General features: G+C 33.7%; 1 protein-coding gene across 1 annotated transcript; it reads right to left on the reverse strand.

Moving 5' to 3' along the window:
* Window positions 1-467: 467 nt before the first annotated feature.
* On the reverse strand, window positions 468-12,655 carry LOC107006928 (mitotic spindle checkpoint protein MAD1). Its single transcript, XM_015205456.2, has 16 exons — window positions 12,364-12,655; window positions 11,417-11,516; window positions 10,617-10,777; window positions 9,276-9,473; window positions 9,105-9,197; window positions 8,659-8,775; window positions 6,786-7,033; window positions 5,992-6,163; window positions 5,566-5,676; window positions 5,275-5,478; window positions 4,341-4,503; window positions 1,909-1,999; window positions 1,757-1,826; window positions 1,218-1,346; window positions 988-1,026; window positions 468-751 (listed from the first exon to the last, which is right to left on the reverse strand). Exons 1-16 carry the CDS (start codon window positions 12,541-12,543, stop codon window positions 662-664), a joined length of 2,166 nt encoding a protein of 721 aa, XP_015060942.1. The 5' UTR covers window positions 12,544-12,655; the 3' UTR covers window positions 468-661.
* Between the last annotated feature and the right edge of the window lie 2,545 nt (window positions 12,656-15,200).

The raw sequence follows: 15,200 nt of genomic DNA on the forward strand, positions 1-15,200 counted from the left end.
CTGCCAAGTGTCAATTTAATTCATAAGTTTCCTAAAACCTATATATGTAAAACATAGATCTGCAAGTTGAAGATGCTATTTATATATTATCCCCAAGTCCTCATAACCTAATTGGCCCCTACCCAAAAGAAAAGAGATTAGCATTTTGTGCTCAAAGAGAAGAAAATAAATAAAGAAATAATATTGAAGGTTGTATTTGTTTGGTAGAGAAACAATGTGAATTTCTTGTTTATTTTCTTGTGTTGAAGTACGTAAACATATAATCTAGACAAGTACCGTAAGAAAATATTATTGGAGATTGGGAGCTATGAGAGTAGGGTGAAGACAGGGCGTGGAGGAATACAATCAATGTAAAATGTTACTTGAGTAACTTCTTTTCTCTACTTTCACTAAGAAAGTCATTTTCAGATATTTCTTTTGGAAAAACGGAAAATCATTCCCTACCGCACACACCTCTGATGTTTAAATAATAAATTCCACGGTATACTTTCACCTAGATAAAAATGCCAAAAGAAAAAAAAAGACATGAATATGCACTTATACGGTTTAAACTTTAGTTACAGAACATTGATAATTCCCAACAAATCAGAAAGAAGGAACAGTCTAAATTACAATTGCCAACAAGAGAAAGGGAATGAAGAAATCGTTGTGTGTTGTTTCTTCAAGACAATGTTCTCTTGTTGAAAGATTCTACAGTTAAATTGGCTGTAAAAGCAGGTATTGAGTTCATCCTTCGAATGAATATTTCAACCTGCAAACAACAGAATACCCCAACACTTCAGAAGGTTGAATTACCTCGACGTTACCCATTTCTATGTCGCTAATAATGATAAAAGCTAGAAAACACAAACTGCTCAAACATGAAAGCTGACGATGGATAAACAAGAAAGATTAATCGATCACAATTGTAGCAAACTGGAATAATGACAATGACGATAAAAAGTTAGCTTTGCACATAGGCTTTTCTAGAAATTTGTTGTTAAATACCTGTTGGGATATCTCAGGTTGAGAGGTGTACTTGTTCGTCTGAAAGATCAAAAAGAAGTGAAGTTTGTTATCATGCTTATTCAAAAGTATAATGTTTACATACTGTGCTCGCAATGTGCTGAACTACAGCACAAAGGCATTGCATGAATGTTGAAATTGATGGTAACAAGTTTGTCAAAAATGCTTCAACCATCCTCAAGCCCACAAAATAAAAATATGAGATATCTTACCAAAATGTTTGTGTTCCCTGATTCATATTCAAATTCAAGCTTTTCTTCATCACTTTGAGCATAAATTGATTGAAGTATAAACCGTGTAACTGCTATTCCATCTGGACGCTGGTGATCATCCATCACAATCTGACAACATTATTCCGATTACTGTTAGGTTGACCAAAAAGTGCTGAAACGGTAATAATGGTGCTATCTTTAGCTAGAAGCTTCTGCAATACATAACTCAAACTACACCTCGGTAATTTTGACATTTAACTCAAACTACACCTCTTACTGGTCCATAAAAAAGAACCCACAAGCAATAAAGTAGAAAAAATTATCGAGGAAGATTCACCGTGCACTTAATGAAAGATGCTACTGAAGAAATTCCAACAAGATACAACCACCCCAACTCCATGCACAACCCCCAAACTTAAGTTCGAACTAGTGGAACTATAACACATTGGTTGAGATTCCGACTAGACTCCGGACAATATTTTCTAGTGGCAAAATATATTAGTTCAAAATATAGTCATATCCCAGGAGGCATGTAATACCTTATACCCAAAAAGTTCACAGCATGCCCTTCTGAAAACAGAGATCCTATCAGCAAAAACTGTCTTGTACCTGAAGAATGATTAAACTTAGTTTCCGACAAGAACAACAAATCATCGACAATACAAATGCAGTGAAATCCTGAAATATTTACCTCTCCTCACGCTTTTCTAATGTTGCTATTTGCTCTTTCAACTGCATAATCTTTCCAGATATATAAGAATCAACCAGTGTACCCGCATCAGCTGCATAATTGAGAGGTAATGAATAAGAAATTATAAAAGGTGACAAAAAGGTCTCTAAAAACTTATATGTCCAAATTGACACTTAAAATGCATTAAGCATTGGATAATAGAAACTAACAAAGGGCACTTGAAATCTCACAGTAAATAGACCAGAGAAAGCAGTAAGGTAATGGAGGAACGAAAAGAGGAAGAAAACAAATTCACATTAATACTTAATACTGTTTAACAGCTCCAATGAGCAGAGCATTAACCAGAGAGTTACATACTTCTTTTGACATCTAGAAGTTATGGGTGATAAATAGCTTATACTTCTTTATCGAAATAACTCCCCTTTTACTATTCCAAACTAGTAAAAAGGATGATTATGATCAAGAAGAACCATCCATATCGAGTGATTCATACCTAAATCCAAAAAGAGTTGGAGCTGCATATATGAACCCACTAAAACCATTGTGCTTCATAAAACTAATAACGTTGTCTGCACAAAATTTTCCCAGACTAGACAGGATATTAGGATAAAAAATAAATACAGTCCCTACATTCTCAAAAATCATAAAAGATATAGCTCCTAGTTACCCCCAGAGTTTTGGTCTAGGGGAAACATCGAAATGTGTGATGTGTGGGTTAGTCTCCCATCACGGGTTTGAACCCTTTTCTAAGCAAAAGCCTAGTGTTCAAGTGGAGAAGGATAAAGGGGAAGGCCCATTTACCCACCGAGATCCGAACAGTGCCCACTGATCTTCGAGGATTTATGTTATTTAAAAAAAAGTATAGCCCCTAGTTGCAATTTTTGGAACTGTAGTCCCTAGTTGCAATTCATCATTATAGTTTCTGAATATAAGCTATCATGTAAATTGTAAACTTTAGATTTATTATTTATCATCAGGGTGTAAACTTCTTTAGATATCAAGTACTAAATCCTACTGGAAGTAACCTAGAAACAGGTTCACTAACTTCCTATAGAACAAAAGGCCTGCTGTGTAAGATCTTCCCCGTTATATTTCTTCCTACCAATGCTTCAGTGTATATAACTCAACTGGTGATGCTATTTGAAAACATCCAATAACAATTCTTAGGGATCACATAAAATCATGTTGAAGAAAGAAGTAAATCTTTTGTTATCCAAAGATGGAAAGATTATATTTTGTCTTCTTCTTTTCTTTTTCCTCTTTTCCAATCCTACATGTATCTTTTGTATTTCAGGAATACTCAAAAAAATTTAACTTACAAAGATTATTGGATGTCATTCACACACTGCAACGATGGCATGTACATTCCTATGTATCTATCTTTTTCTGAAATGACCTCTACCACTCAATCACGAACTACTTGGTCTGCGATAAATGTCTTCAATATCCATTTCACTTGATTTATCTTTCTTTTAAATAAAGGACCAGACAATTTATCTTTTGGGACAAATAGGGTCCTCTATTACTAGAGGTCTCTAAATTTTCCCAGAAATACTAACTCAGTAAGCAAACAAAAATAACTTCTTACGAACTCCGATAAAATGTTAGCACACTAGCACAATTATTCCTTAATCACAAGTTCATAACTATCTTGTACATACTAATTGGATCTTTTGCTTCCATCCAATTTTGTTCTCAACTAACTCCACATGGATTTGGAAATACTATGTCTTGAGACAACTCCCCATGTAAGTCCAGGTCTATTTGTGATACCTACTGATCACTGCATTTGGAGAGATAGCCAAACCATCTCAGACAACATTCTCTCATTTTTTGCTCTTTTAGAGCACTACTTATATTTTCTTTCGCCGGTGATGATTTCTAATCTTACATACTGCAAATTCATCTTAAGATCTATATTTTTACAAAATTCATCTTGTAAATATTGTTCAGCCTTGGAAGTCCTAAAGGTCACTAACAAAACTGAAGATATATTTTATCTCTACTTGTTGAAAAGTAAGAAACAAAATTGTACCAAGGGTTTTAGGAGTCAACCAGCTTAGACCAGCCAAAGAGAAATATGATTTAATATCATTTTAGAGTTCCATAGTACAAAATAATAGATGAATCTTTTAGAAGGAAAACCCACTCCAAACTGTTTGAAGAATTTCTTAATCAAGAAGAGATTATTTCCAGTATTATGCAGTTTTCACATATCTTTTGCCTGTCTCGATAATGTTTTGTATGAGAATTATAAATCTTTATAACAATGTTGAATAACAGACCAGAGCTTCAACCAAAATGACAGCCAGGGAGCACAAGACTAGAATAGTTGTAACATAACTCAATTGCAGTCTGTTTAATAATAGGAAAGGCACTGAATGACAACAAATCACAGGCATACATGTACTTAAAATTGAAGTTATGTGCACCTGACTGCCCTTTTAACTCTTGAACAGCCAGTAACTGTTCTTTTGTCTTCTGCAACTCATTCTGAAGAGCCTCTATTGTTTGTTTTGCCTCATTTTCAACTCCCAGGGTGTTGACCATTCGCAAGACTTTAGTATTAGCAGATGAATAGTCCCCATGACCTAACTGCAAGGGGACCAAAAGTAACCTAAGGATACTAAAATGGGGTTTCAGACTTACAACATTAAAATTATACACTCTCATTGGAACAATGATCTGAAGCACCAATAATGTTTCATTCTAGTAAGAGATATACACATGTGCATTCCATAACGGCATAAGAAGTAAAAAAAGAATACATTCGCAAAAAAAATTAGAAAAGAAAGTATTTTCTGCAGCAGATAGCATCCTCACTGACGTTAGAATTTCATTAGGTAGATAACAATGAATGCAAATGCATACAAGTAAGCATGGTACTCAAAAGCAGTTTTCGCATCGACATGTATTATGTATTTCATCAGGCAAAAGGTTCACCTAGCAGTCAAGTAGACCTATAAAGCATATCAATGAAACATAGGAGAAATGCCACTCCATTTTTCACGAAAGAGGCAAAACAAAGCATATAATATCAGCATCATTAATGGGATTTAGAATATGACAAGATGGATATAAAACAGAAGGAAAAACAAAAAATGCAATTCCAAATTATAGCAAAAAAAAAGATCATATTCTACTCGCTCAAGTATACTGAGAAGTCATAAGCTGCATAACCACCAAATGCATGTACCAGTATCTCTAAAGGTCTTTAACAAATATCTAGAACATGAAATTCTTATGTGTCATGGATGAACAGCATCCCATTAGCATTTCCTGCCAGAGATTTATCACTTGTCTGAAACATATATTTTAAGAAACATAAAAAATACAACAGTAAAAAGTACGTAGCCCAGAAGTAACCTTGGACTCCAAGAGAGCTATCTGAGAACGTAAGCCATCACCCTCCCTCTCCAATGATTTTATTCTTCTAGCTTCACTATTTAGTTTCTCATTGAGAAACTTTATTTCATTGAGCTGGCGAATATTAACTTCTTTTTGTTCAGATAAATAGCTCTCCAGTTCCTTTATACAGTTCTCTTTCTTGGCAAGAAATGCTTCAAGCTCCTGTAGTCAGGATATAACTACCACAATTGGATAAAGCACAAATCATAAGGTAGTTTGTCAATAGGAAAAAAGGGCAAGGATTATAACCTGAAGAATAGCTCCACTGACCACTTCATGTCCACTTTCGACACTCTTCTGCTTCCTTAAGTCCTCAATGACATTTTTTAAACGGTCCGTTTCCTCCATAACAGAAGCAAGCTACAAAGAAATTTGAGATCAAATACATAACAAGTTAAAAAGAACAACGAGGACAGGAAAAGGGTCAACAAGAGGCATATGATTACCAGAAAAAAGGTAACCATATATTTGCATTCCACTGTTTGGGAAGAGTAATATCAACACAAAGATTAATAAGAACTCGGTCTATAAAAACCTACTTACCTGGAACTCAAATCCATTTTTTATGGCGTACTTCCCAAGCTAGGAATCAAGAAGAAACAGAGACAACAAGGAAGAGAAAAAGCAATTTTACAGTAACTAATTTCTGAAGCAGCAGATGCAAAATATGCTAACCTTCAACTCAATCCTCTTGATTTCTGATTTTGAAGACTCCGCTTTCTCCTTTGCAAGTACAGCCTCATTCTCTGCTTCCTTTTTCTCAAGATCAGCAGCGTCGAGAGCCACCTCCATTTGTTTAAGTCGAGCCTGGATCTCACCCACCTTCGTCATGCTATCAAGCACTTCTCTGGTTCCCAGAAGAGGAAACAAAAACTCTTGAATACCAATTGGTTGGCGATGGAAGCAAAGCAAGAAAATCATGCAATTTCCACCCAACTCATCTAGAGAAAGAGGATAGAAATATTTTCATCCTTTCTCCAAGTTCCTTTTTACAATAAGTCAAGTTTCACATAAAGCAGTTATATCTCTCAATACTAGCTACTGTATAAAAGACCAATGATAACTGTAGGAAATCAAGAATCTGAATTTATCTTTTTAAGGTATGAAAGATGTGCATCATTTTATTAACTAAACATGCACGGAATATACAGGTTCACTTCATATATTTACATCTATGAATGTTTCTACTAAATCTAGGTTGATTGGTGTCAATTTGTAGGACAGTGCACATCATACTACTCAAGCGAAAACAACAATGATTTAGTATTAAGCAATTCAGAGGAAGTTTAGAAAGCTTCCCACATTAAGTCAATCATTAAATCAACAAAAGAAACTCCTAATGGACTATTAAGCTCCAATTAGGAGCATGAAGTTAGAAACAGAGTTCTTCAGTGAAAATACTTGCTTCAGGACAAGAAAAAATTTAGTAAGCACCAAAATGAAGGAAAAACTGAAAATCAACAGCTTACCTCTGCAGAGCTGCAAATTTGGGAGGCACATCAGCAGCAGATGATGCACCAGGAATGTCTTTAACTATTGATTTCCAAGCATTTAGTTCATCCTCTAACTTCTCCATATCTCCTTGAAGCACTGCTAGTTTTAGTAGCTCCGACTCTGCCCTCTCTCTCCGGCTTTTTTCCTCAAGTATCGTTACCTTCAATAACTCAATGTTTTCATGAGACGATTTCAGCTTTCTTGCTTCACGCACTTCAGCCTCCTGGTGAGAAATCAAGATAGATCAATCAAACATTTGCTAACCAAAGTTAAATTTTGTTTTTGTTTTTGTTTTTGTTTTTTATTTTTTTATAATATTTAAGTGATGAGTTTCAACTAGTTTGTTGTTATTAGCAAAATATGTAGAGATTAGAAGAACATAAAGAATAAATAAGAAAGAAGAAGGCAAAAATAACAAATAAAATATAAGATTAACTAATTTTAAAAAAATTGAATGTAAATTGTTGTCAAAAAAAAATTGAATGTAAATTGTCACATGGATGCGACTTAACTTCTGGCCACCACACATTACAAAGAGAGTGAAGTCATTCTCCATACCACTTGGCACTAATGAGAGTGTTTAGATAGTATATGTTATAGTTCATGGGTAAACAGTACACCCTATAGTTTAAGCATCAATCTTGCAAAACATTGATAGTTCAGAGTTTTATTTGTGTATTAACCTTTTCTTTTTTTGAGAAATAAACCAAAGTTAAAATTCTTTATAGTAAAATGTGGCACTGAAAAGAAACGATCTGAAAACCGGTGGAATAATCATGCCAGTTAGTTACTGATCCAGCATAACTAAAATTTAGTAGAGCAAAATAACTTCAACAAAAAGATCAATCTTTCACCTCCTTTATAACAATCTCATCAAAGCTAAAAGGAAAAAGCTTCCAATAGTTTAGAAGCTAATCCAGAAACTAGCAGGATATACACAGCTTATCGTGGAATTACTCTGTTCATAAAGTTATTTTCCCAATCATCGTACAGTAAGCTCGAAACTGATTATCTCAGTCATGGCACAGACAACGCAAATTTCTCACTACTGTAAGCAGTGTTTTGGACGGCGAGAGGCGACAAAAGGCGACAAGGGCCTGCCTCCCCACGCGGCGAGCCGCTCGCCTTTTTGAAAAAGGCGCTAGTTAATACCAAAAATTAAATATATTTAATTGCATATATAAATATCCAAAATCTCAATAGCAATAACATATATTAGCAAAATATTTCAATTCAAAAACTCATAAGAGAACAGAGGAAAAAAACATAGAGCAGTCAGCACACTAAACATTTTTCCCTTGTTACTTATGCTGATTCAGCAGTGATTAAGGGAAAAAAAACAGAGCAACTGAAGAAGAAGAAAACTCAAGAAGAATTGAAGAAGAAGAACAGAAAAGATTGCACGGGGAAGAGGAGTCGAGGAGCAGCAAAAAAGAGGTATACCTCAGGTCCTCAGTGCAGCAGCAACTCGAAGTCTCGAAGAGACGCGACTGGCGAGGCGAAGAGGAGTCGGGGAGAAGAGATCGCGAGGGGAAGAGGAGTCGCAGCAGCAAATTTTGAAAATAGAAAAAAAAACCTAATTTTGACTAATATTATAAAGTCAAATCTTTTTTAAAAAATTAAATCAAAAAGGCGCCGCCATTATTGTCGCCACTAGCTCGCCATGGGTCGCCTTTTGTATGTCACCTCGCCTCAGTGTGGAATGGCGAGAAGGGCTCGCCTCGCCTCGTCTCTCGCCTTTGGCGATGAGGCGCTCGCCATTCACAACACTGACTGTAAGTGCTAGTAAGAACTAACAAAAAGCATTTAATTGCACCTTAGACTATCACAAATGATGATGTAACTTACATAGCTTCTAAGTTCCTCCTGCAAATGCTTCACCAAAATGTTGCTGTCACTAGAACAACCTTCTTGAAATGTGAAACTTGACAGTTTCTTCTCTGCTTCAGTTTTCTGCTGCATGCACTGGGAAAAGACAAAAGATAATTGTAAGTTCATTAGAATTCAACATTGCCAAAATGATGAACTAACAGACAGAAAATGATGCAAATGACAAAAAGAAAATAGACAGAAGAAAACATGCAAGACCACCATAGAGGATCTCATTTGATTACATTCAACAACTTATGCAACTAAATATTTAAATGTCAAAAAATAACTTCATCAAAAGAATCTAAAATTTGAAAAAGAATAGATAAGCCTCCACTCTCCTTGCTCCAACATATGCTTGTGCGGACTCATGAGTGATGTTTAAGACAACAAAGCAGTAATTCTAAGATAGAAGATGCATTGACCTCATCAAGTCTCTTCCTTAGTTCTTCCAGCTGCTCCTTCAGCAGCACTGACTCTTCCTCTGCATTGGTAGCTCTGAATTCCATTCTTTCAAGCTGCATGAAAGCATATTAGATGTTGGATATAACATTTCCTTGCACCTCACACAGAGCATTCACAGAACAAATTCTCACATTGTTACTTATTTTTGTGATAGAAAACTTGGATTCACTTTTGAGCTGCTCAAGATCATTCTGCAAACGACTTTTCTCTCTTTCTATACTTTCCGACACACTACTAAGCTTTCTCTCTAAAAGACTTGCTTTTTCTTCTGCTGCAGCAGCTGACGTCTCAACTTTTTTACGAAGATTCATCTCGTTTTGGAACTTCACCTAGAAGACAATGAGATGGGAGACAAATTATATCATAGATGGCACGAAGGAGACCTCAAGAATTGATAAATGCTAGCAAAGAAAGCCTCCAATAGAAACATGAATAACTGGAGGTATGTCCCCAACCATTCATTCAGCAGTTAAATGGTAAATCTCCTCCTATGCATTTACACTCTGATGTATACATGTTGCTATAAATTGTTACTTAAAGAAAGAAATAACAGAAAACTACTCCAATATTACGACCAAAGCATGACTTGTGCTGAGCATTGAGGACCAAGTCACCACACCTCAACGAATGAGATAGATGTACACAGTTTCTTTTATCAGGAGATAGATGTACACATTATTAGTCACAAATCAGTGTCATTATCATTATAACTTGAAAATTATGGTCCCTGCTACTTTTTGTTTCAGTTGGAAAGAAAAAAAAAATGTAATAAAGTTTGAGATGCAGTCTAATCAGATTAAGATAGTGTCTGGCTCGCTTCTTACAGAGTCCATGTTCAGTCTTGATTGGTTCCAAGACTTTTGTAGGGTAAATGCGATGACTCCAGTTGTTTTGGAGCACAAAGTGCCAAAATTGGCTTGGTTTCAAGATGTAGAATCTAAGAAGGATCTCATTTGATATATATTCAAAGTGATTTATAAGTGGAAACTGCTTATTGTCCTCAACAACAACATACCCAATATAGTCCCACAAGTGGGTTTTCCTCTCCAGATCACTTATACACGGGCTATTCAAAGGGAAGGGGTTGGGTTAGGAGTGTTTTCAATATGATTTTTTTCTTGTATTTGTTCAATGAGAAATGCTAATTTGTTTTGTCCACTTACGTCATCCCCCTCTATCAAAATGATCGAAAAGGAAAGCAAGATTGCTTCTTATTCCCATTTGATCTCTTCCATCTGTGTGTCTAAGAATTCCTTGTCAAAAAGAGAGTGTAGTCTCTTCCTAGGCATAAATTATCACACTTACCAAATCAAATTGCCTTAAAGTTAAGTTCAATTTACAGATTAGACCAAATTATTGATGATGAACTCATACAGCAGCTTAAAAACATGCCGTGAGCCAAAGAGAACCCATTAATTCTTCTCAAGAATGTGACATAAATATAATGAGAAATGACAATTAACATTTAGCACCTCAAGTTCATTGTACAACTGCAACTGTTTTCTGAGCCGTTCTTGAGAAACGTTGACCTCCTTCATTAGCTGGTCCTGCAGAGCCTCTTCACGCCCTTTAGCAGCAGCTAGTTCTTGCTCTGCATTGAGAAATTGATCACGAAATTTCTTCCTTTCAGCATCTGCACGTGTAATTCATGTCATAATGCAAATTAATCAATAAGTATTGGAGTATACTTTACAGAAAAGATGAATTACAAACCAAATAATCATTATCCCTCCAGTGGAGTAAAGGGTCAGTGGTGAACAGAAAGAAAAAAAATACAAAGGAAATTAACAAAAGAATAATAAAAGGCATGACAGTTGCTACAAAGGAGTCAACACATGATTTAGGAGACAAAAGATATGAAGTAAAATAATATCAATTCACTCCAATATGTGTATGAATGGATGTATGTTTGTGTGTATCTATATATGTATGCCTGTATCCATTTATGTAAACACATGTGTGTATGTTGGAAAGTTGCTTCAGTGAAGTTGCCAGTTCTCACATATAAATTTTGAAATAAAGAAGACAGCCTTTTAACAATTGAAATCAGGGGAGCAATTGAACCGTGCAAACAAGATTAGTTTAGCCAAGGAACAATTGTAGTGTGCTCTATAGATGTCTCTATCAAAGAATCTTCATTCTCTGGTGTAAAAGTGCATTAAATTGAGCAGTAGAAGGTAAACTTCTAAAAAAGTTTGTTGAAAGGACAAGGAGAAACAAAATCATGTAACCAGTCTATCATACTTCACAGAATTGGATATTTATGACTCACCAGCTTTAAGATAATCATTGTTTAGTGCTTCAAGTTTGGATTGGTTATCACGAGCTTGCTTTTCTGCACTGCTTAAGGCATCAAAAAACTCTGACTTCACCTGATAACAGAATTTGTTTTATATAGATATAAGCAAACTCGTGCAGGCTATCACAAGAACTGAGTACAATAAATAGACAGGGAGTCGTTGATCGGTCATTGGCCAATATAAGAGACACAAGAATGCTAACTTAAAGGAATATATTATTTAGCTCAGAGGTCTTCCATCATCTTCTGTCACGCTATCCAAATGTGCTAACCAAGATTAGCTCAATTTGAGTCCATTTAAGATGTAATTATAATTTTGTTCTTTAGTGAAGTAAGTAGATTTGTGTTATCAAAAAAGATGAAGTAGATGGTGTTAATGGAGGGCATAAAACACCTGTATGCAAGAAGTATACCGAAAAGTAGCAAACAATGTTCTAATTAATTTATATAAAAAAAAACCTTGCTTGTGATTAGTTCATTGTGAAGAAGCTCAGCCTCAAGTTGACTCAAGAATCAACTACGAGTTGGTATACACATCTAAGAGCAAATTCTATCAACATATGAATAAAGTTTGAATATAAAGCTCATTAAGGAATCAACCCAAGTTCGAAAAGCCATTCTTTTAACATGGATTAATTAGCACTCCAATAGCAATAAAATCACAGAAATGTTTAGTCTGGGAAAATCTCATTAGGTGGACAAAGCGAAAAAACAGTAACAGTCAAGGGAATGGGTGCACCTACTATCTTCATCTCAAGATATATACATAAATAGTTGCAATTTCCACTACCACATAAGAAGAAAGATAGGTATAAGCCTCAATATGTCTGCAGTCACTGATTTAAAACCTTAAATTTACTAAAAAATCAAATTCAATACTGGAATTGTAATGAAGAGAGTGGGGATTAATGAATGAATACCATTTGGCGGCATTGATAAGTGCAGAGCATTTGTTCGGAAGATTCTGGGTGATGGTGAGATGATTCCGGCAACGGTGTATCCTCGAAGATGACAAGCTGCTGATTGCCGGAGCTGGGACTTCCATCTTCCGGTTGATTGCTCTGCGCCTTTCGCTTGAATGGTGGTGTTCTCAGGATCATAATACTAGGGTTTTGATAACTTCTACAGTAATTGAATCAAGCTACGATGATGGCGATTGATGAAAATGTAAGAGGCGAAGCAGCTACTGCAAGTGTTTCGAAAACTGAGGCGCCAATTGGTGAATCGGACCCAAATAATCCGTCGCCAGAGATGACCCGAATCCCTTTGGGCTACTGCTACACTTGTTTGGGTCATTGCCACAGCCCACAGATGTCCTTATTTTGGGCCTCACTAATTTTTGCTCTTCAAAATAGGAGTAATATTAATGTCTTTATTTTTTAATAACTCTCACATGTAACAAACATAAAATTCATATTTGCTTGTTATAGCTTATAGCTATAGTTTACATAATTGAGATCCATAGTAAATATCAATATGTATATTTCGTTATACATATACAAAAAAAAACAGATGTATAATTCGGTATACACATACAAACAAAACAGTTGTTAATTCGTTATATATATACAAAAGAAAAATTTGTATATAAAAAATCAATTGTATAATCTGTGTATGTATAAAACAAGAAATGGAGAAAAGCAAAAGAAAACTGGGTAGGAAAATATTTGTATTGTATAATTATAAGTGTATAGGATGACGATATATACATTTACATGTGTATATACAATTTTCTCTCGCTTTATACAAACAAAAACGTAATTTATACAATTCGTTTCTGTTTGTATAAGCGAGAGAGGCGAGCAACAATTGGGAGAGTGGCGAGCGAGATCTGGGAGAGGAGAGAGAGGGAAACGAAAATATATGTATATATACAATTTCCTGGCGCTTTATACAAACACAAATGCATTTTATACATTTGTGTTTGTATAAAAAGCGTGAGAGGTGAGCGAGACTGCCAACAAACGAGAGTGGCGAGCGAGATCCACCAGGGAGAGAGGCGAAAATAACAATAGTTTGCTATAGGGTACAATTAAATCAAAGTATATTTATAACATTTAATTTGAATTAATAGTTTGCATAAGATAATTAACCACTAAAAATAAGCACATGAGATTAACTAATAAAACAAGTGCTTAAAAATATTTCTTTTATTTTACTTGTTCACTACAAAAGTGTTAAAGAAATTATTTCAACTTATAAGTGTCCTGAAAAAGTCAATGAAATAGATTCTTATAGAAAATGGTAAGTAATTTTTCAATGCTAATATATATTATACTCTTATTAAAAATAGGTTATATGTTATGTTGAACAGTGATGTTAGGCTTATTGAAATTAAGCCCAACAACAATAATATACCTAATGAAATAAAGTCATCGCACAAAAAATGATTTGATATATAATTTTGAGATGATAATAAAAAATAAATTGAAATTACATTACTTTTTTTTTTTTTTATAAATTTTGTTTTTTACTGTATATTTATTTTCTTTACCTACCTAAACTATCAGAATCTATATTCAACATTAAATATATAGTTTTTCAAAAATCAACCTACAAATGTTATTCAAGACCATACTAAAATAATTCCTAATAAATTTTAGGAATACCATTTTTGTCTCCATTATCCCTAAAGACCCGGGAAAAAGATTTCTTAATTTCTCCTAATTTTATTTTTGTTAATGTCTTTGAGCTAATATGATAATGACATTTGAAATAAAAATTTAGATGTACGTGCATAGAAATTTATGGGACATAAAGAATTTTTGAAATCTAATTGACCCTCCACCTTAATTTAAACCATGAAATAAAAAAGAAAAAAATATTAATTTATAGAAAAAAAAGAACATTGACTTGTAAAAGTTTAAAACTTTTAGTTTGACAAAATAATTTTTTTATTACAACACGTTTAAGTTATTGCAATATGAATGTATCATACTTCAATTTTTTGTGTTTAACAATTTCGGCAGCATCATTTTTAGACCATCTTTAAGTTCTTAAACAATATTAAGCTTGATTTATAAACATGATTTTTTAAGTTTACAAACGTGTTTCTTAACCCAAATAATAAGTAATTGTAGTTTTACCTCAAATAATATTTCGATGGTCACTTAGTGAATTGAATAACGAGTATATAAATCGGATACGTAATATATTAAAGAGAATATCAAAGTATTCAATTGATCGGCCAAAATAATTATTATTTTTTACGCCAATCAAGAAAATAACAAAATATAATATATATTTCATTAAGCTATAATTTTTTAATAAAAGTAAATTAATTTTGTATCCTCTTAAAAATTGTGCTATTTAGTATGTAATTGAAAATAATTTTTGACTTTAGTCTTGAATTTTTAAAATGATGATCGTTTTTTTTATTTTTATCTTATTTTGAAGCTAGAATTATACTTCATTTGATTTCTATTTTGTCCTTACTAAAAATATATATTCATTAATATTATATTTGTCATTTCAGAAAATCTATATACGTATTCTCTCTATTTCACCTTTGAGAGTTTATTAGCCTTAAAAATATGAATTTGACCGACTAATTTATGTTTATTTATTGAAATTTTGACTTAAAAAAATAAATAAGGGTATAATAGTAAACTCATTTAATTTTTTTTAAAAAGTGAAATTTATATAATACCGAAAAAATAATACTTGTTACTTTGAAGTTTGAACAACAACGAATATTAACAACAAAACGGAATAATTATATCTTTATTTTCTTAAATAGTAGTAACTATTTTATGAA

Source organism: Solanum pennellii, chromosome 1, assembly GCF_001406875.1.
Source record: "Solanum pennellii chromosome 1, SPENNV200".
Taxonomy (NCBI): domain Eukaryota; kingdom Viridiplantae; phylum Streptophyta; class Magnoliopsida; order Solanales; family Solanaceae; genus Solanum; species Solanum pennellii.

Coding starts and splice junctions, on each gene's coding strand:
- LOC107006928 (XM_015205456.2), bottom strand. CDS start 12,543: ATGATCCTGAGAACACCACCATTCAAGCGAAAGGCGCAGAGCAATCAA. Junction 8,776..9,104: donor TAAGGAAGAGACTTGATGAG/GTCAATGCATCT, acceptor GTCTTTTCCCAG/TGCATGCAGCAGAAAACTGA. Junction 5,677..5,991: donor TCAAGAGGATTGAGTTGAAG/GTTAGCATATTT, acceptor ATTTCTTTGTAG/CTTGCTTCTGTTATGGAGGA.